Source organism: Nycticebus coucang, chromosome 17 (assembly GCF_027406575.1).
Source record: "Nycticebus coucang isolate mNycCou1 chromosome 17, mNycCou1.pri, whole genome shotgun sequence".
In the NCBI taxonomy this organism is placed as follows: domain Eukaryota; kingdom Metazoa; phylum Chordata; class Mammalia; order Primates; family Lorisidae; genus Nycticebus; species Nycticebus coucang.
Window position 1 is genome coordinate 49,390,384 of NC_069796.1, and position 21,244 is coordinate 49,411,627.

General features: G+C 48.1%; 1 protein-coding gene across 2 annotated transcripts in view; it reads left to right on the forward strand.

The window, feature by feature from the left end:
- Positions 1-21,244, forward strand: part of AFAP1L1 (actin filament associated protein 1 like 1) — a 70,851-nt gene that overhangs the window by 18,595 nt on the left and 31,012 nt on the right. Inside the window, exons 2-9 of one of the 2 annotated variants that reach the window (XM_053566153.1) lie at positions 8,205-8,333; positions 9,251-9,334; positions 10,107-10,204; positions 11,238-11,346; positions 15,419-15,517; positions 16,177-16,388; positions 18,304-18,483; positions 21,039-21,131. In XM_053566153.1, the coding sequence (XP_053422128.1) occupies positions 8,205-8,333; positions 9,251-9,334; positions 10,107-10,204; positions 11,238-11,346; positions 15,419-15,517; positions 16,177-16,388; positions 18,304-18,483; positions 21,039-21,131 (1,004 nt within the window). Of the gene's footprint in view, positions 1-8,204; positions 8,334-9,250; positions 9,335-10,106; positions 10,205-11,237; positions 11,347-15,418; positions 15,518-16,176; positions 16,389-18,303; positions 18,484-21,038; positions 21,132-21,244 lie in introns of those variants that run through there. The other variant, XM_053566154.1, reaches the window with a different exon arrangement.

Sequence of the window (21,244 nt, forward strand, 5' to 3'; positions counted from 1 at the left end):
CAAAGTCCCTGGATTAAGAGGCTGAGGAATGGAATGAGTATGAAGACAGCCTAGAGGTTGTCTAGGCCTCTAGAAGAGCCTGGAAGGTTTCAAGGTTACAGAAAAGGCTCCTCCTTTTTTCCTTCCCCCCAAACATTGAACTCACATCCAATGAGCATATGTTTTCCTTGCCAAGGTGACTTGCCTCCCCTCTGTTATAATGGGTCATATCTCATGAATATGCTAGCATAGAAAGTCATCTCTCAAATCATGATCAAAAAAGTTTAAAGCAAGGCAATGGTTCTTTCTCTAGAACAGAAGCCTTTATGACATAGAAGTTGGATCATTTTGCTGTTTGGAAAGAAGAAAGGAAATTTGAGTAAACCAGAAAGAGGGACGGAGGGAGGGGGGTGGGGCCTTGGTGTGTGTCACACTTTATGGGGGCAAGACATGATTGCAAGAGGGACTTTACCTAACAATTGCAATCAGTGTAACCTGGCTTATTGTACCCTCAATGAATCCCCAACAATAAAAAAAAATAATAATAAAATATAAAAAGAAAAATTTGAGTAAACCAAAAGAAAAATTGCAGGCCCTTCATAAAACCATATTCTGAGGGCGGCGCCTGTGGCTCATTGAGTAGGGCACTGGCCCCATATGCTGAGGGTGGCGGGTTCAAACCCAGCCCCTGCTGAACTGCAACAAAAAAATAGCTGGGCGTTGTGGCGGGCGCCTGTAGTCCCAGCTGTTCGGGAGGCTGAGGCAAGAGAATCCCATAAGCCCAAGAGTTAGAGGTTGCTGTGAGCCATGTTGACGCCACAGCACTCTACCCGAGGGCGGTACAGTGAGACTCTGTCTCTACAAAAAACAAACAAACAAAAAAAAAAAAACATTCTGAGGATTGTTCTTTTTTTTCCATTTTTAAATAGTGCTAATAGCATTTTCTCTGACTTGGAAAATAATGAGGGATGAGTTATCTTTGTGATCTGTGTAAAGAGGCTTGTCAAACAGTGAGGGGAGAAAAGAGAAACTGCGTTTCTTCCTACTTCATTTAGTGAAATTGTAACTTGCTAGCTGTTTCCAAGCATTTTAAATTCCAGAGTCTGAAGGTGTGCAAGGAAAGAGCTCATGTGTCAAAGAGCCCAGCCCTAGACCCAGCCTGGTTGGAGCCAAGACAGGGTTTATTATTCTGTGGTTTCCTTAAATTTAATTATTCACTTTTCTTTTGTCATGGAAATTAGACTCATTACATCTGAGATCTCTAAATAAATCCCACCTTTTGTGCTTCCAGCTAGTGTCCTTATGTGTGATAAATACCTTTCCTTGAAGGTTCCACTCAGCCTGCATCAGGGATGTTGATCAGGGCTAACATCCAGGAAGCAAGTGACAGTGCTTTTTGCTGACAGCTTAATTTCTGCTATGTAATATCTTACTTTGATTTCAGTTAGGTCAGGAGGGTGGAGGAGCAGAGAGAAAATTGATCTTAGTCTTAGTTGGGCAGTCACCAGAAACAATAAGCACTTAGTGGTCTAATCTTAGGTAGACTTTTAAATAAGTTTCTACATTTATTTGACAAACTTCTTTCACAACCCAGAGAATATCCCCCATCTTGGATTTCTGTGCCTGTCTGTCCCACTTAAAAGACTGTAAACTTACAAACAATGATTAGTCTATTTCTTCCTGTTGTTCTTTTCTTCATCATTTGAATTCATCATACCTCCCTAAGACTCAACTAAACCAAACAAGATTGATGAAATTTATTTATAGTTTTAAACAAGCTTTAGACATAAATGCAGTCCTGCCCTGATGCCCTGGCATGCCCTCAGAAAGCACAGATGCCCTGGAGAGAAACAAAGATGGGAGGAGGGCTGCTCAGGAATTGGGGGATGAGCGCTTTCCTAACTGGGGATGACAGGGACAAGACTCCTGGATTGCATTACTGCCTCTCCATCTAGAAGATGTCAGTCACCTCGCCTGGCATAGAAGGGGTCAGTGGGATTCCAAGGGAAGGGGTTCCGCCCGTGTGTCAGGTCCCAGGCCATGAATAGTCCATATGGTGAGGCTTGCAGAGTCTCACAATGTCCTCTTGTCCCATGCCCCCGTCCCTGTGCCTACCACTGCACCTGAAACCCTGAAGAACAGTAACACATGAATGAAAGGGGCAACTATTGGGTGCCTAAGCGCCATGTACATCATTTCATTTCATTTTCACCATGACCTTGTGAAGAAACTGTTTACAAATGAAGAATAGGAAGCTTAGGAAAATTAAGAACTTTCGGGCACATAGCTGCAAATGACAGAGCTGCAAGAGGGATCCCCAATTGTCCACAGACCATGGACACGCTTAGCCACTCTTTTATAACTCGTCTTAAGTATCAAGCTTTGTGTAAATTTAACACTTAAGTACTTTTTCCCCTCACTTTCCACATCTTTAATAGAAGATTAGACTAGGTCATCAAAGAAGGATATTCATTGAATGAGTGTTCACTGGGCATCTACTATATACTGAGACACAGCCCATCCTCATAGTGATTTTTAGAAAAACTATAGCAAACCTGTCCCTAGTGCTACCTGATCAATTCTTTGAAGTCTACACTGTTCTGGGGGGTGTTAGCAAGTAGCAACATTGACAACAGCAATACGCAATATGGCACAGTGCCATGCCAAGTGGTTCATAAGCATGACCATATCTGGCCCTCCTAGCCTATAAGGTTGGGATCCTAGTATTCTCATTTTGCATATGACAAAGTCAGGGCTCAAAGTTGTCTAATGCGCCCCTCGTTGCACAGCTTAGAAGTGTCAGCACAAGAATCCCAACACACTTAGGTCTGACCCCACAGCCCTAACCATGTGCTATTCTGAGCAAGACACCATGGTCTAGCTATTTATAACCTTCTGTAGCAACTATTATTCCCACCTAAGTCTCAGTTATTCCAGAAGGAGATGCCTCATGATAATTTTTTAAGGAATAGGAAAGTTTTTCCCACATTCCTTCTGTTCATAGATGTCCCCTGAAGTATGTTTTCTCTGGTGCCGTATTTTGTAAAAGTTGAAATTTGGACTGCCTGCATCAGAATCGCCTGCAGTGCTTGTTAAAATGCAGATTCCTGGATACAAGTTCAGGCCTGCTGATCAAATCAGACGCTCTAGAAAGGAGGTCTAGCCGTGTGCATTCCCAGCAAACCCGCTAGGAGAATCTTGCTAAATCTGAGGCTGCTGTCCTGGTGATATGCATAAGCCATGGCAGAATCATTTGTCGTATGTGTTATACCACATGATTTCTCACCAGTTTAAATTCTCTGATGTTTTAAATATCTGTGGTTTGAATTATCTAGCATTAAAGATGAAGCTGCAATCAAAGGCACAGGGTGAGCTCTGCATTGTTCTGGAAGAGCCGAATCCTGGCTGCAAGATTTCTGTGCCCATTATGCATATCAGGTTCTCTCTGTGATGAGATCCCCGCTGTTAAGTCAGGTATTTGCTTGGAGTGGCTTGTTTTCCCTCTATGATATTTTCACAGTTAAGTCTCTGAAGTTCAGATGGGGCCCAGTGGGAGAGGCCAGCAGGCAGGAACATAAGCCCATGGTCAAGGTCCTCCTCCCACAGGTGACGGGATCCCCAGTGAAGTCCTGGCCCCAAGCCCTCTGTGGCAGGGCTGAGAGGAAGCCCAGGCTCCACAACCACCCACCCTCTCCCAGCCACCGCCGGCCTCTTGACTGTGCTACACAGAGCCGAGCTAAAGTTTTCTGATGGAGGATTCAGGTGCAGGTTCAGACAGCCCTGGGTTCAAGGCTAACTCTGCTGCTTACCAGCTGAGTCACTTCATTTCTTCTTTCCTTTGTAAAGAACCAAAGGATTAAATGAGAAATGTAAGTGCCCAGCACAGGGTAACTGCGAAGTTTCAGGGAAAGGGTCTTGCATGGTCACTGCCAGCTGGGCTTCACCTGTGGCTCCATTCCCTCTGCCCCAGCCACTACTGGTTCCTTTCAGGTTGCAAACCCCCCACCACAACTGGCAGCCCCTCACTCCCCATCTGCTTCTTCCAGATTCACTCAGCCCTTTCCCTCTCCTCTGGTCTGTGTAGACTTGGGTGATCACATCTCAGTCCAGTGAAAAGCACTTAGAAGTCAAGGTTTCATGTTAAGAATCCCATCAAAGACAGGAAGGAAACAAACAAGATATGACACAGCTTGAGTGCTAAAGCTCAGGTCTCTAAACGCAGAGCACTCACTCAGAACCTAATTGTTCTTACTTTAGTAACAACTGTAACAAACCTTAATTTAGAAGCAATATGGCATTTAGAAGCCAGAATGCTGCCACACATAGACGCTTAACCGATAGCAGCAAAAATTGTTGAGGCCCTGCCTGGTGGCTCACAACTGTAATCCTAGCAGTGTGGGAGGCTGAGGCTGGTGGATTGCTTAAAGTTCAAGCCAGCCTGAGCAAGAGCTGGCTACTATTTGGTGTCATGGGGGCACAGTGGCTACTATTTTCTACTAAAAATAGAAAAACTAGCTGGCTAATGTGGTGAGTACCTGTAGTCCCAGCTACTAAGGAGGCTGAGGCCAGAGGATCTCTTAAGCCCAAGAGTTTGAGGGTGCTGTGAGCTGTGATGACACCATGGCACTACACAGGGCAACAGAGTGAGACTCTGGGAAGGGGAGGGGAGGGGAGGGAAGGAAAGGAAGGGAAGGGGGAGAGGAGAAAAGAAAGGGATGAGGGAGAGAGGAAAGAGCAACAGATTTAAGAAACTCAAAAAGGTTAGCAATCTGGGATCATTCATTGAAGGACACCATTTCTCAAGGTGTTCTATGAGGTTGAGGGTACTCAGGAAGTCCCCAAGATGCTTTCAGGGGGTTGTAAGGTCAAGCTACTTTTAAACAATACTAAGACATATACCTTTTTTGCTCCCATTCTTCACCAGTGTACAGGGGAGTATTCCAGGCGCGCCCTGTGTTGAGGTGGCTGCTCTACAAGCTAGGGGATAAGTTATCTATCTGTGTACTCTGGTGTTGCAAGAACTTCTCAGTTTTAATTGTTAAAACACTAAGTATTGATAGATACAACCCACATAAGACAAAAGTTCTTTTGGGTCCTCAATAATTTTTAAAAGTAGAGATCCAGATTTTTTTTGCTTGTTTGTTTTTGAGACAGAGTCTCACTTCGTTGCCCTCGGTAGAATGTTGTGGCATTAAAGCTCACAGCAACCTCAACCTGTTGGGCTCAAGCAATTCTCTTGCCTCAGTCTCCCTAGTAGCTGGGACTATAGGCACCTGCTACAACACCTGGCTAATTTTTCTATTTTTAGTGGAAAGGGTTTCTACTTCTTGCCCAAGATGGTCTTGAACTCCTAAGCTCACACTAGTGCTCAGCCTCCCAGAGTGCTAGGATTACAGGCATGAGCCACTGTGCCCCCATGACACCAAACACTTTTCAAACAACTGGTATAGGGATAAACAACCCAGGGCACCCCAGAGCACTGACATCCTGTGGGAGAGCAGTGTCCAGAGTTTTCAAATGTGAAAAATCATGGCTACAGCCCCAAGGGAGCTCCCTGCTGTAGCTCCCTTGTCACCTTGGCCACCTGGCTCCCTTGTGAGTAATTACCTGTGAATTGTGTGCCTGGGAGAGAGAGAATTCCCACGGGGACCATCTCATTCATTTTTTCTGATCTCTCCAGTGGCTAGCCTGGCACATATTAGTGCTTAGCAAGTGTTTAGGAATTGAGTTAACTGATGTTTGGTGTGTCTGTCGAGGGTGCCAGAAAGGTTGTGATTCCATTTTTTAAAATTTCGTTGAAAACAGCTACAGTTTAGCTAAACTGATTTTAAATGATTTCCTGCTTTAAAGAGAATCCTGCCCCTGCAGAACTCTGGCTTCTGTGGCGTGATGGGGGCTCAGGCCTGGAGCAGAGCAGGGTCTCCCAGCACCTTACCAGGGCTCCTGAGGTGAGCAGCGCCCCCAGAGTGTGCACCTCAGCAGCGCTAGGGACTGCGCAGACTTGGAATCAGCCTGGCTCTAACTGTTGAAGCTGTGCAACCAGCCTGTAGCTTCCCTCAGCCACAGTGTCATCTTCTGGAAACTGTCCATCCCTTTAGTTCTACTCACTGGTGTGCTTAGGGAATTAGACGGGAAAGCGCCTGGAGAGCCCCTCCTGCAGTAGAGGGCATTCATGAGGTAGGAGCTGTCCCATCAGCCTTCACCTCCATGTCAACCAGCCAGGGGCAATGATAGAATACCACAGAGAGGCTATATCACCACATTTTCCCAAGTGCCACTACTATCTATATTTAAGATTTATATGTTTTGTTTTGTTTTGTTAAGACAGAGTCTCCGTCACCCTGTAGAGTGCGGTAGCATCATAGCTCACAGCAACCTTAAACTTACCGGCTCAAGCAATCCTGATGCTTCAGCTTCCCAAGTAGCTAGGACTACAGGCTCCTGCCACAACGCCCAGCTAATTTTTCCATTTTTAGTAGAGGGGTCTCACAGAATGTCCTAGTGTGGTCATTCTCTCATTCCTCCCTCATCAAACACATGAGGAGCACCCACACAGAGGAAGTCCAAGACTATACGATAAGGAAGCAGAGAATCACAGTCCAGGCTGTACCACCCAGAGCCTCACGGCCAGCTGAGGGAGGCAGACACACGGAGATCACACAGATCAGTAAAGTAAATTCTACAGTGATAGAAAGGCTGACTCTCGGTGAGCATTTACTCTGTACAGGGGAAGCCACTTTACACACATGGTGTAATTAATCCTCACAGCAACCTTAAAAGGCAGGAGTTGTTACTATCCCTTCTTTCCACATGAGGAGGCTGAGTCACCCACAGGTTAAGCAGCTTGCCAGAGGTTCCACAGTTAATGAATGACGGGGCCTGAATTTGAATTCAGGCGCTCTGGCTCCGTGGCCAACTCCCTTTGGCCTGATGTTAAAGCCCCTCTTACATGACCAGATCCTGTACCTATAGGTTGAAGTCTCCCTGTTTCCTCGGGAGGGCCCAGGGTGGGGAGAAGTACATGGAGTCAGGCATCATGACCAGAACTAAAGTCCTGGCTCTTCCACTAGCCTCTGTGTAACTTCAGGTAGGTTACTTATTTTCTCCTGAGCCTTTGTTTCTTGACCTGCCTCAAAGCTTTATTGGTAGCATCAAATTAAATACTGCAAGAGAGCAGAGTGAAGAAAGACTTAGCTCTGCAGAGAACGGAGTGAAGAAGGACAATTCAGTCTAGGCTCTGCTAGCTGTGTGACCTCAGAGAAGTTATTTAACCTCCCTGAGCCTAAGACAATAAAATGCTTGATGTGAGATTTAAATGAGACAAGAAAATGTAAACGGACTTAGCATAACTGGTACTGATTGTTCAGCGCAGGTTAGCTTTTATTGTTGTGCACTAGCACGTAGTCGGTTGCAGAGCAGGATGATGCTACTAGTGTCTTTTCCTCCTAAGACACACCAAGTCCCAAGTTACTTTACAGGGCAGGGTGACATCAATGACATCATGGTCTTGGCTACAGTCCCTGAAGGACTCTGTGCTCTAGGATCTTGCAACCCAGTGCAGTCCCAGACCCACAGCTGGGAGCTTGTCAGAAATGCACACTCTCGGGTCCCACCCCACACCGCCTTTGTCAGAGTCTGCATTTTGACAAGATCCCAGGTAAGTCCTGTACACCCTCGGGTCTGAGAAGCACTGGTAGAAAGAACATGGAACAAGACAAGGTGATGGTAACTTGAGGCATGGGGTGGGAAGAGTTAATGCTTAGTTTGGCTCTGGCCAGAGCACCGGAAACAGACGTTTCCAGAGATTGAAGTGGGTGAACTGATGGGACAGGAAGGCTCCCTTTCCTGCCTGTGTCCTGCATGCCCCGCGCCTCCGGCCTGAGACTGCGCTGAGCCTCAAGCTGCAGTGAAGAAGGGCCCCGATGCAGAGGGCAGCCTGGGACAGAGGGAGGACTAAGGGGCTGCCTGGGCTCCAAGATGCCAGAGTGAGCCCAGGGAGGTCCAGTCCCCAGGCTAAGGCCACCTGAGGTCTGAGGCAGAGTGGGGAGACCCAGAGGAATCCTGGAGGGCCCTCCAGGGAGCTGACTGGTCAGCGCTAGGACAGCTGAGAACCCTGTGCCTGCCCACCGCACCTGGCCCTGGCCCCTCTGCCCTCCCCTGTGGTCGGGGAGGCCAGGCTCCTGGACACAGATCAGTGACTAGGCTCCATGCTCCTTCCTCCCCAGTGCTGGAGCAGCTGCTCCCAGAGCTCACCGGGCTGCTCAGCCTTCTGGACCACGAGTACCTGAGTGACACCACGCTGGAGAAGAAGATGGCCGTGGCCTCCATCCTGCAGAACCTGCAGCCCCTGCCAGGTCAGCCGCAGCCGCCGCCCTAGAGGAGCTCCATTTACAGACAGCAAAGCCTCTCTGCACCTCCCCAAGAATGTTCAGGAATCCAAAGTCCACTTGGGCTCCACTTCCCCACCACAGCCCTGACTGTGCTCTTTGTGCTCCTCCACCTCCAGCCCTCCACACACGCGCATGCACTGCACAGCACACAGCGCCCAGCGCACACAACCTGCGCACACAGTGCTCCCACATACCACGCTTGGCACGTGACGCACAGCACGGTGACACAGGTTGACATGCCCCTCACACACACACAGAGTGCACGGCACTCATAACACTCGCGTGCTCTCTGACGTACACCAGGCAGAGATGCATCGCACACACCTCGTCCTTACGCGTTGCCTTCCTCGCCTGCATCCCTGTATGGGCCCCTCTCCCAGCCCCCATCCTGCCCATCACTGTGTGCCTGGCAGCAAGCCTCCTCCCCTGCCCCAGCCTGGTGTCTGTACCCCAGGGCCATGGACGGGATGATAAGTCTGGATAAACTCTAATGAGCTGTGCCCACATCCTGCGGCCCTCTGGGAGACTGAGGGATGTGGTGGGAAGTAACTGTCTGAGCCTCACTTCCCAGTAACAGAACAGAGCTGGTGTCACCAGCTGCCCTCACAGGGGCAGTGGTGTTCCAACTGTGCTTGTTGGAGCTCCCATTGCTGGGAAGCCCCTACAATCTGCTTTCTATTCTGGGATTGGTACAGCCTGAAAGAGATCCCTAGTAGCAATACAGAAACAAAAACAAAATTTGAAGCCCAGTGAAATAATCGAGGATGTGAACAAGCTTCTCAGATGGGGGGGTCCTGGGTGGGCTAGAAGTCCGAGTAGGGCAGGGAAAGACCTGGTCCCTTCCCTCCTCACTGCTGGTCTGTCCTCCTCCTTCCCCATAGCAAAGGAGGTCTCCTACCTGTATGTGAACACAGCGGACCTTCACTCTGGGCCCAGCTTTGTGGAGTCCCTCTTTGAAGAATTTGGTAAGCTACCCTCTCCCGACCATGGCTTCATAGAACTGGATGAGAATGGCCGCAACCATGTCCACCCAGGCTGAGTTACTGAGGAGGCCAGGGATGACATGGCTGGGGGGTGCCAGGCAGCAAGCCTCCAATTTAGGCTGAGCCTGGCTCTAACATTGCATCACCGAATTACACTGGGCATGTCCTTTGGCCTCTCTGACCCTCCCTGCTATGAAAGTCTAGTCAAAAACTGCACAGTTATAGGAAATCATCCTGGAGATCTGAGGAATTGTAGGGATGATTGTGCAGGCCAAAGAAGGCATGGCACTTAGAGTGTCATCTCACCCACCATGGCCACCTGGGACACAGGACTGACAGCTGTGTAGAGCACCCAGGAGCAGCTGGGCAGGTGCATGCAGGGTAGATGCCATCCTTGGCCTGCCCTGAGGGAAGACAGCCCTGTTCAACACAGGGAGAAAGCTACTGGCCTAGGAAAGGGAGCTTTAGGGACTGATAGACATAGGGAACATGCTATAACTTTACAACTTCCCTCTCAAAGGTTTCCAAAGCATCATAGCAAATATTAAATTATCTGATACTCTTGATAATGCTGCAAGACAGACAAGGCAGGGATTTTTGTAGCCTGGGTACAGATGAGAAGTTCCAGGGTGATAAGGAGGAGGTGGTGGACTCTGACCTCACGTTCAGGCCTCCTTCTCCCAAGTCCAGACATCTTCCCCCTTAGCTGTGCTCATCCTTGGCTTTCTCTGCCCAATGGCCTGACTCTCCATAGACTGTGACCTGAGTGACCTTCGGAACATGCCAGAGGATGATGGGGAGCCCAGCAAAGGAGTCAGCCCTGAGCCAGCCAAGAGCCCATCTCCAAGAAATGTGAGTCATGGCCTCAGGCCCTCTGTCCCTCTGCAGGGGGTCTCCCCTTGACACTAGGGTTCCTACTGGCTGTGCAGGACCCTGTTTTCTCTCTTGGGTGGGTGACTAAGAGTAGAAACAGCACCATGTGAATATTTTAATGGTCCATGATGTGCTCACTGCGTTTGTGCTGATCAGGGACAAAAAGACACCATCACACCAATCTCTGATTGCCCGACACAGACCAGGTGCTAGGAAAAGCCCTGGGCCTGGAGTTGGGTGGCCTCTGACCTCCCCACAACACTGCTGTGTGGCCTCGGGCAAATCACTTCCTTTCTCCGAGCCCAAGTTTTTCACCTACAAAATGGAAGATTGGACCAGATCTGGGATACTAAACCTTGGGGCCATGCATTGAGAGAAAAGGGCCCTTAAACATCTGCATAGTTCATTATCATCATCAAAGGTTTCCATCATCGCCTCAACAGTATAATTGTTGACAACTTACTAAGTCCTTTACGTACTGACTGCATGAAATGAGGTTGGCACAAATGTTATCCCCATTTTACAGATAAGGAAACTGAGGCTTAGCAAAAATAAGTCAAGAGCCCAGTGTCCTACAACTAGTAGGTCACAGACCTTAGCTGTAAAGCCTGGTTCCCCAGCCAGCACCTAAGCTCTTAGCTTCAGGTGAGGTGATATGGCTTTGCTACATAATCGGTCTCAAGCTTAACTTGTCCTACTGCACTTCATGTGTTTGCACCCATAGTTACAGAGTATTCCAGAACTTGCTATACTTTTCAATGATCCTGCATGTGTCCAATCAAAGTATTGAACTGTTTTGGCAGACCACAAAACTTACAGACATTACAGAGGATCCCTGATGCTTAAACAATTGGGTAAGAAGCACAGGACTAATAAATGTGCTCTCAAGTTTTGTGACTATTAAAGGTTATGGCTTCCCATTCAGGCTGCCACCTTCCCCCTGGGAGCTCTTGCCTCCCTCTCCCTGCACCCCTCTGTCTGCTCCCACACCTCCTTTGTTCCCCACCCACAGGCAGCTGACCTGCCTCCACCACTCCCCAACAAGCCACCACCAGAGGACTACTATGAGGAGGCCCTTCCTCTGGGACCAGGCAAGTCCCCTGAGTACATCAGCTCCCACAGTAAGTTCTGGTCTCCTTGGGGGAATGGGGGTTTCTCCTCCCTGAGAAACCAACATTAAGCTTCCCTGTGTCCTGGGATAGCTGGAGCTCCAAGCCTGGCACCTGCCAGCCACGCCACCCCTTGCTGAGGAGGAGCTGCCCTGGGCACCTGGCCTCCTCGGTAATTCAGCCTGCGTGGACATGGTTGCAGCCCTTCTCATCCAGTTCTATGTGGCCTTGGATAACCCCCTTTCCCTCTTAGATCTCCATTTCTGCTCTCTTAAAACAAGAAAGAGAAACTAGATACACTGATATAAATGTGCTAAGACCTGGGCACATAGCTGACCGTCACTGCCCACTCCTAACACTGAATCTGCTCCTCTCTGGTGGGTGGTGAAATCGTGTGTTTCCACAGAATCACTCACATCTTACAGGTGGATTAGATTATCAACTCAACAAGTAAGATAAAAAAGCATGTGGTCTACAGCAGAGGTCTTCAGAGGAGAGTGTGGGCACCCCAGGGGTTGAAAAGATGTAGGCAGAAATATTAGAAACTTTATTTATATTTAATTCAACACATCTTTCAAAAAAAACTTATATAAGTTTTTTGTAGCATTTATAATCTGATAATAGCATATTTGCAAATAGTTTACATATAATTTATAAATAAATAAATATATGTATTTTTACTAACAGGTGGGCATAGTAAGATAATTTAGTGGGCACTGGTACAAAATGCCACTGAAAATCTCTTAAATAGGCCATAAAGGAGAGCCCTTGATCTTTTAATTTGTTTTTTTTTATCTTCTTTTTTTTTTTTTTGTAGAGACAGAGTTTCACTTTATCACCCTCGGGTAGAGTGCCATGGCATCACACAGCTCACAGTAACCTCCAACTCCTGGGCTTAGGCGAGTCTCCTGCCTCAGCCTCCCGAGTAGCTGGGACTACAGGCGCCCGCCACAACGCCCGGCTATTTTTTTGTTGCAGGTTGGCCGGGGCCGGGTTTGAACCCACCACCCTCGGTATATGGGGCCGGCGCCCTGCTCACTGAGCCACAGGCGCCGCCCTGATCTTTTCATTTGTTACCTGAAGCGTTGCAATAAGTCACTTGCTTGGACACAGGGACTTAACATTACAGATAAGAAACTACCTTACAGTTTGGGGGATGATCCTGCATGAGTAGTTGACTTTGCACAAGATAACGCTTGTGTGAGGCTATCCTGTCATTCAATACACAGTGGAATGTTCTCCAACCAGCAAAAAATAAAAATATAGATCTGTCTGTGCTGATCAGAAATGAATCCAAGAGACAGTCATTTTTGATTTTTAAAAATGAAACACAAAATACCTCATATAACGTGATTCCATTTGTTTTTTTCTAAATAAGGTAAACATACACTCGCACACGTGTATGTTGACTTTAACAGTTTTTCTAGGATACACAAGAAACTATTAACAGAAGCTAAAAATTGTACCCTAATATTAATGTGAAAAAATTTTTAAAAATACTCAAAAAAAGAGAAACTATGAACAGGATTTTCCTATAGGAAATGAGTAGAGATGTGGAGAAAGGGATCATATTTTTTCATTCATTCTTATTCCTCTTGTGCTTTTTACTATTGGTGAATTTTTTTTTATTGTGGTAAAATACACATAAGATTGACCATTTCTACCATTTCTGCGTGTCCATCTGGTGGCATTTTGTACAATTCTGGTGTACTTACTGGTGCTACCATCACTACTATCTAGTTCTCACAGATTTTCATCACCCAAAAAGAAAATCCTGCAGCCATTAAGCAGTTGCTCCCCATTTCTCCCACCACTGCACCCCCAGGCCTGCCAGCCATTGAGCTGCTTTCTGTCCAGTACGGATTTTCTGATTCTGGATATTTCATAAACATGGAATCATTCAATGTGTGGTCTTTGGTGACTGGCTTCTTTCACTTAGCATGTTTGTAAGCTTTATCTGTGATGACATGTATCAGAACTTCTTTCCGTTTTATGGCTGAATAATTTTCCACTGTAGCTACATGGCTAAGGTGGCATTGGGCCAGGTCGGCAGCAGCCCTCATCAGCACTGATAGTCACGGGTTCTGTGTCATTGCAAAAACCGTTCAGATGTGAAGCAGGCAGCTTTACTCTGTTTTATCCATTCAAGGACAAGGAGTGAAGTGCTGCTAGGCACCAAACCTCAGGTCAAGCCTGGCAGCTCTTCCACCTCCCCGAGAGCTCCCTTCCCCCTCAGACAAGGCAGAGAAGACACCTCCCAGAAGACGCCTGGGGCAGGAGGGAAGGGAGGGTCTCAGGAAGGGCCGTGGACCTTGTCCAGGGAACGCACCAAACCCAACAGGGAGTATCCGTCCTCTTGCACACAGCGTCCAGCCCTGCCAGGTGTCTTAACACTTCGCTCCTCTCTCCTCCCTGCCCCGTTCCTCTGGCCCTGACACCCCTGGTTCACCTTACAGAGGATGTTCAGCATCTGAGGGCTCACAGTGCCTGCTGGAAAGATGGGCGCTGAGCCTCTCTTGGGAGCAAGAACTGGGTGTCCCAGCTCTGCCATCCTCAGGAAACAGATGGACAGGAGGGGCTGGGAGCCCTAGTTGCACCCTGGAGAACAGTGCAGTATGAGAGGGGGTTGGACTGACAGGGGAGGAAAGGCTTCCTGCAGGGAGGATGTGCATTGTCCCTGAGCTGGAGCCCTCAGTTCTGCCACAGCCCCTGTCTCCTTCAAACCGTGTTTGGCTGACCCCTACCTCCTGGCCTTGTGCCAATCAAAGGAGATGGTCATAATAAGAACTGGCAATTGTCTAGCACATGTGTGTACCAAGCACTGAAATGAGAGTTGATATGCATTGTGTCACCGAACTAAGGTGGGAATCATCCACGTCACTTCATGTGTCAGAATCTGAAATCAGACTCTTTCCTTTCCAAGGTCCCTCAGTAAACGGCAAAGACTGGACTTGAGTGACCCTGCAAGCACATGCCCTTAACCAACCAAACTTCAAAGTGTGTTCCAAGGACTGTCTGCATCAAAATAACCTTATTTATTTTTAAAAATAAATCTGTTGACTAACTTTCTTCCAATTCATTGGAGTTCATTGTATTTTCTATTTTTAGGTCTATTTAGAATGTTCCTATTAAATAGCTATGATTTTCTTTTTTAAATGCAGATTCCTCATCCCAGCCCCCTCCAGTGAATCAGAATCTCTGGAGATACAGCCCAGGGGTCTGCATTTTAAAACAACTGCGGGGTGATTCTGATGCAGAATACAGTTTGAGTTGCCCCCCTAACCACTGGGCAGTGCTATCCTGCTGCAGCCCCACAAGGGATTGTGCCATGAAATTCAGCCTGGGTAGCTGCTGTCATCACCATTGTGTACACTATTATTATCTCCTCTATTCCAGTTCTTCCTTTGTAGCCCCAGAGATATCGGAAGGAGAATCACTCTGTCAAGAAGAAGGAGTGGATGTATTAGGAAGTGAGGGCTAGGATGGAAGGAGATGAGGCGAAGCCAGAGGAGGCAGGGAGGTCTGAGCCCCGGCAGCTGGTGTACCTGTCCCTGCATGCAGGAATCAGAGCTGTGAGCAGCACACACCCTCGTGCACGTGTGCACACTCACACACATACACTTTGGGCTGACCACTCACTGCCTGAGAAAGCCAGATAAAAGATCTTTGAGCTGGGTCTTGATGGATGAGTAGGAGTTCTCTGATAAAAGCTAAGAGAGGTGGGGCAGCTCCTATGGCTCAAAGTGTTAGGGCCTCTGGCCACATATGCCGGAGGTGGCAGGTTCAAACCCAGCCCCGGCCAAAAAATGCAAAAAAAAAAAAAAGAAGCTAAGAGGACACATGGAAGAGCATGAACACAAGTCTGGAGGTCTGGCAGGGCCCAGCTGGGCAGCTCCCAGTGATAGGAGCACAAAGGGTTTGGGGGGAGGCAGAGCAGATGAGATGCAGTGAGGAAGCCTCACGGCCTGGCCAGGAGTTGCCCAGAGCCCCCCTTGCTCCTCCATGAGGAGGGGCCTCCCCAGCCCTGGCTTCTGAGTTCTGCCCACATTTCTTCAAAGTGCAGCTCTTTCTGACAATCCCACAGATGGCTGCAGCCCAGCCCACTCGATTGTGGATGGCTACTATGAGGATGCGGACAGCAGCTACCCCACAATCAGGATGAATGGCGAGCTGAAGAGCTCCTGTAAGTACCGGGCAGGCATCGGGACAAGCCCATCCCGTGAAGAACAGGCCTTGGCCTGGCCCTTGGCAGACACATTCCCACCAGCTTCCCATCCAGGCAGGATCACCACAGAGGCCCCAAAGCCCTTGTTTTGGATGACCCCAACCTTCAGTGAGATCTAACCCTTGTCCTGACTCTTGGTGACTAATCTTAGTTGAGTCATTTCTGCTCTTTGAGCCTCAAGTTCCCTTATCTATAGGGAAGTTCCCATAGTTCCCTATAGATACGGGATATAGTTCCCTTATCTATAGGTCTGCTAGGTGCCTGAGAGGATGTGCAGACGACAGTGTAGTGACAATAATGGAAGTTTATCGAGCACTTACTGAGTGCCAGACACTGAGCTAAACACTCTCCATGCATTGGTCTTCATATAGCTGAGTGAAGTAGGCACTATTATCTATATTGACCATTTACTGATGAGGACACAGAAGCTCTGAGAAGTGAAATAACCAAGATTACAAAGCAAGTCTGTGTCTGAAAACACAGCACAGGTGCAGCGGCATTAGTCATTACCCGGGTCATCCTATCCTGGGCCACAGAGTGGGAATGGCTGCAGCAGGGTGAGAAGGTGCTTGCCTGAGAGTGGCACAGTGATGGCCCCTTCCTTGTGGCGCCTGCAGACAATGACTCTGACGCAATGAGCAGCTCCTACGAGTCCTACGATGAGGAGGAGGAGGAAGGGAAGAGCCCTCGGCCCCGGCACCAGTGGCCCTCAGAGGAGGCGTCCATGCACCTGGTCAGGGAGTGCAGGATATGTGCCTTCCTGCTACGGAAAAAGCGCTTCGGGCAGTGGGCCAAGCAGCTGACAGTCATCAAGGAGGACCAGCTCCTGGTGAGTGGCGGCCAGCTCACAAGGACTTGCATGTGGGTGTGTCCATGGTTGTGTGCAGATATGCCCAAAGCTGGGCACACCTAGCCCAGCTTTGTACACAGAAGCAAGCTCGGTGCTTCCCAGATAAAGGCTGTCCTGACTTCAGGAGAATTTAAACACATGCACACGTGAATACACTCACATGTGCACACACGAACTTGTGCACACACCCCATTAAGACCTGACGAGGGTTTACCAAGTTTTTGTTTTGCCAGAGAAGAATTATTCTATCACTTTAAAACTAGGTCTTTTGTTTTTTATTATGCAAGCAAATGTGTTTATTTCTAAAACTAGAGAAAAACACAATGAAAAGTGGTTTTAAAAAGAAGACCATGGGCTCGGTGCCTGTGGCTTAAGTGGCTAAGGCGAGTTCGAATCCAGCCCAAGCCCACCAAACAACAATGATGGCTGCAACAAAAAAAAAAAGCCGGGCATTGTGATAGGTGCCTGTAATCCCAGCTACTTGGGAGGCGGAGGCAGGAGAATCACTTGAGCCCAAGAGTTGGAGGTTGCTGTGAGCTGTGATGCCACGGCACTCTACCCAGGGTGACAGCCTGAGGCTCTGTCTCAAAAAAAAAGAAGACCATGCATAATCCCATTGTACAGGGTGTAACCACTGCTACATTCAGTGAGCAGATTTTTCACCCTCATTTCCATAGATCTATATTTCATAAAACTTTTTTAAAGAGTATTTTTTTAATTTACCATCTCTCAGCACTATCATTTCATAAAAGAAAATGCATCTTTAACTCCAACATAGGAGGATGAACATAATGGCAGAAAATATAATAGTTCTGCCCCAAAAGATCTGTTGACAAGCCTTGCCCAACACAGATGCATTTGAAACATGACCTTATCTCACCCTGAAAAGCCCATCCCAGGCTAGCACCAGTCCAAGGGGACCTCTTTCCACTATTTAATACTTCTATATTTTTCTTGATGTATTGCAGTGGCTAGAACCTCCTTCTTTTTAAAACAATATAAATGAAAGTGGTGAGAGCAGGCATCCTTGTCTCAGTCCAGATCTCAAAGGGGAATTTTTCAATATTCACCATTAAGGCTGATATTTACTGTAGGTTGTTTGTAGGTATTCCTTATTATCACTTTAAAGAGGTCCCCTCTATTCTTAGTTTACCAAGAGTTTATATCATGAGTGGGTGCTAAACATTATCAAATGCTTTTTCTGCCTCTACTGAGATATGTGATCTGTTTCCTTTTTCTGTTGTCTTATAAATTATATAGTTGATTTTTAAATGTTAAACTACCCTTGTGTTTCTAGAATAAACCCCACTTTGTCTTGATGTAGTATGTTTTTACATGTGTCTGGATTTCGTTTGCTAGTATTAATATTTTAAGGTATTTGCAAATATACTTTGAGAGGAATTAGCCTATAATTTTCCTTTTTGTAAATATCATTGCCGAGTTCTGATATCAAGGCAATGCTGGGCTCATAATAAGAATGGGAGTGAGAATCATCATTGATAATCTATTGACATCCCAATGCCAAACCTCCATCTGCTAGAATTCTCTCTCCCAAATTCCTGCCAGGTCGCCTTTTAAATGGCTTCCTCCCAAGCCAGCTCATTTCTTCTCTTGTTCTCTAGGCTAGAATAGTCTTCCTAATACTGAGCTACAGTCTGCCTCTTCCCAAATAAGTAGTTGTGCCTTAAGACTGCCCAAAGATGCCCCCTCTCAGTCTTCTCTTTTAGAGTGAACCACCCAGGCTCTTCAGCTGCCCTTCCCCAGTGCAAAGAGCTGGACTGGATGGGGGAGGCCCCTGTGGGAGTGGTGCTTCCCCTGAGCCTTTGTGCGAGGGTGGGCGTCTCCCTTCTCTAGCCTCTGCTCCAGAAACCTGACCTCCTCTCTCCCTGTCCAGTGTTACAAAAGCTCCAAAGACCGGCAGCCACATCTGAGGTTGGCGCTGGACATCTGCAGCGTCATCTACGTGCCCAAGGACAGTAGGCACAAGAGACATGAGCTGCGCTTCTCACAGGGGGCTACGGAGATCTTGGTGCTGGCACTGCAGAGCCGGGAGCAGGCTGAGGAGTGGCTGAAGGTGCGTGGGCCTACCTCCTCCCACCCCCTCTCCCTCCCTTCCCTCCTCTCTTTCCCAGGCCAGCCCTCAGTGGGGCTGGCTTCTGTCTTTGGAAGAACCACACCTTGCTCAGTGCCTGAGCCCAAGTACACTACACTTGGCTGGGGCTTACTTGAGGAAATGGGCCTCAGATGCCTCCAAGAGACAGACCTAATGCTGGAGGCCTGTGTTCCTTCCAGTTATTTGAGACCCTTTTCTAACATCCCTACTGTGGACATGTTCAGCCTGCACTTGTACCCCTCCTGGCACAGGGAGCTTAATAGCTATAAAGGAAGCTGATTAAATGGTTAGACAAGCGAATTCTAGAATGGAAGGGAAGGAAAGGGGAGGGAAAGGAAGGGAAAAATAGTCCCTTGCCTTGAAACGCATATCCTGTAACAGCCACCTGGGGGGCCAGCTTCTGCATCTGTGCAGCTAGCTACACAGTATAATGAGTGTTACCATGTATTGAGCACTTACTTTGTGCTGTCCATTGTGCTAAGAGCTTTACATACATGACCTCATTTATTCTTCAAAATGGGACTATTATTGTTCCCATTTTACAGATCAGGGAACTGAGGCACAGCTTTGAGAAATTATGTAACTTGCCAAAGGTCACACAACCAAGTGGTCGGGGCCAGGATTTGAAACTAAGAAGTAAATCTACTCCAAAGGCCATAGGCCGGGTGGCATAGTGATGACAAGGAAGGACTTTGTGGCACCCAGACTTAGGTGCCAGTCCCAGACCCTAAGCAGCACTTACTGGCTGTGTGATCTTCTGCCAATGACTCTGCCTCTCTGCTCCTCATTTTTCTCATCTGTAAAATGATGCTTGTAAGAGAGCACTTGGCATGGAGCCTGCCAGGCAGAAAGTATTCAGCGAGGGTCTGGGCGCGGTGGCTCACATCTGTAATCCTAGCACTCTGGGAGGCCAAGGCAGGTAGATTGCCTGAGCTCACAGGCTCGAGACCAGCCTGAACCAGAGTGAGACCTCATCTCTAAAAATAGCCGGATGTTGTGACAGACTCCTGTAGTCCCAGCTACTCAGGAGGCTGAGGCAAGAGAATCCCTTAAGCCCAAGAGTTTGACATTGCTGTGAGCTGTGATGGCACAGCACTGTACCAAGGGTGACAAAGTGAAACTCTGTCTCAAAAAAAAAAAAAGGTGTTTGGCGTCAGTGATTACTGTAGTAATGATGGAGACGCTCCAACCCGCAGTCCGTTAGAGCTGACCCTCCGGACCCTCCGTGTCTGAGGCCACCTCTGCTTCACTCTGACATGTTGTCTCTCCTCCTCCGTCTTCCTGCTGGGACAATGAAGCCAAAACCTCCCTCCCCCCTTCCTTCCTGTGATAGCCAGCTCTCCCACTGGAACGTACGGTGTTTGTCATTGCCACCTTTGTCTTGGAAGGGAAGGAAGGGAGAGAACTTGCCTGCTGGGGGAGCCTTTCCAGGGCCTGATCGGTCAGAAGAAGGGGCCCTAGATGGGAGTTAAAAGACCTGCCTTGACATCTGATCTGGGAGGCTGTTGGCCTTGAGCCACACTGCCAGCATTTGAGGTCTGGCTCTTTTGCCTCCTAACAGGTGGCTTCTCCTCTCTGAACCTCATTATCCTAATCTGTAATTTGGGGATCACAAAGCTGCTGTGGGAATAAAGTGGGATAATCTTTATAAAACCACGTGATAGACGAGCAACCAAAGACAGCTGTTATTATTTCTTTCTTTTTCTCTTCTTTTTTTTGAGACAGCATCTCACTCTGTTGCCCTAGATTGAGCGCTATTGTGTCATAGCTCACAGCAACCTCAAACTTTTGGGCTCAAATGATCCTCTTACCTCAGCCTCCTCAGCAGCTGGGATTACAGGAGCTCACCACCACGCTCAGCTTGTTTTTCTATTTTTAGTAGATACAGGGTCTTGCTATGGCTCTCAAACTCCTGAGCTCAAGCAATCCACCCACCTTGGTCTCCCAGGGTGCTGGGATTACAGGTATGAGCCACTGCACTCAGCCTAGCTGTTGTTATTTCATGATCTGCATACTTATTGCTGTGTGGCTCTGGTTGAGTGAGTGAATGTCTCTGAGGCTAAGCTTCCACACATTAAAATGGAGGTGGATAACCCCAACTTCCCCGTGGGTTGTGTAAAGGTTTTCACTATCACAGAAGCAGGTCCCTCACAAGGGTCACACCACCCCAGGAGGTAAGCAGAGAACCACTATTAGTCCCATGTTGCAGATAAGGAAACTGAGGCCTGGAGCAGGGAAGTGGCTTTCTAAAGACCACAACAACTGATTAGCCAGGTCTAGAAGTCAAGACTCTTGGTTCCCAGCCCTGTATCTTTTCAATCCAAGGGACACATACAGGAAAAAGCATTTTCCAACCTTCACGTGCCCTACAAATGTGCAGGTAGATATGTCCATCCCTCTCTCCCCTCCTATGGCCCTGATCCCACTGTTCAGTGGCCTGACCACACAGCCCCATTCTTCCTCTGCCTCCACAGCCCCACTGCCCATCCACTCACAACCGTGCATCCTTTCCACAGGTCATCCGAGAGGTGAGCAAGCCAGTTGGGGGAGCCGAGGGAGTGGAGGCCCCCAGATCCCCAATCCTTCTGTGCAAGCTGGACCTGGACAAGGTACATCTGTCTCCACTAGGTCTCCTCTGGGTCAGGCAGTGGGCAGTCAACACAGCTAAGCCCCGGAGGCATTTATAGACTGGGATGAAGCCAGGCACCCACCAATAGGGTTG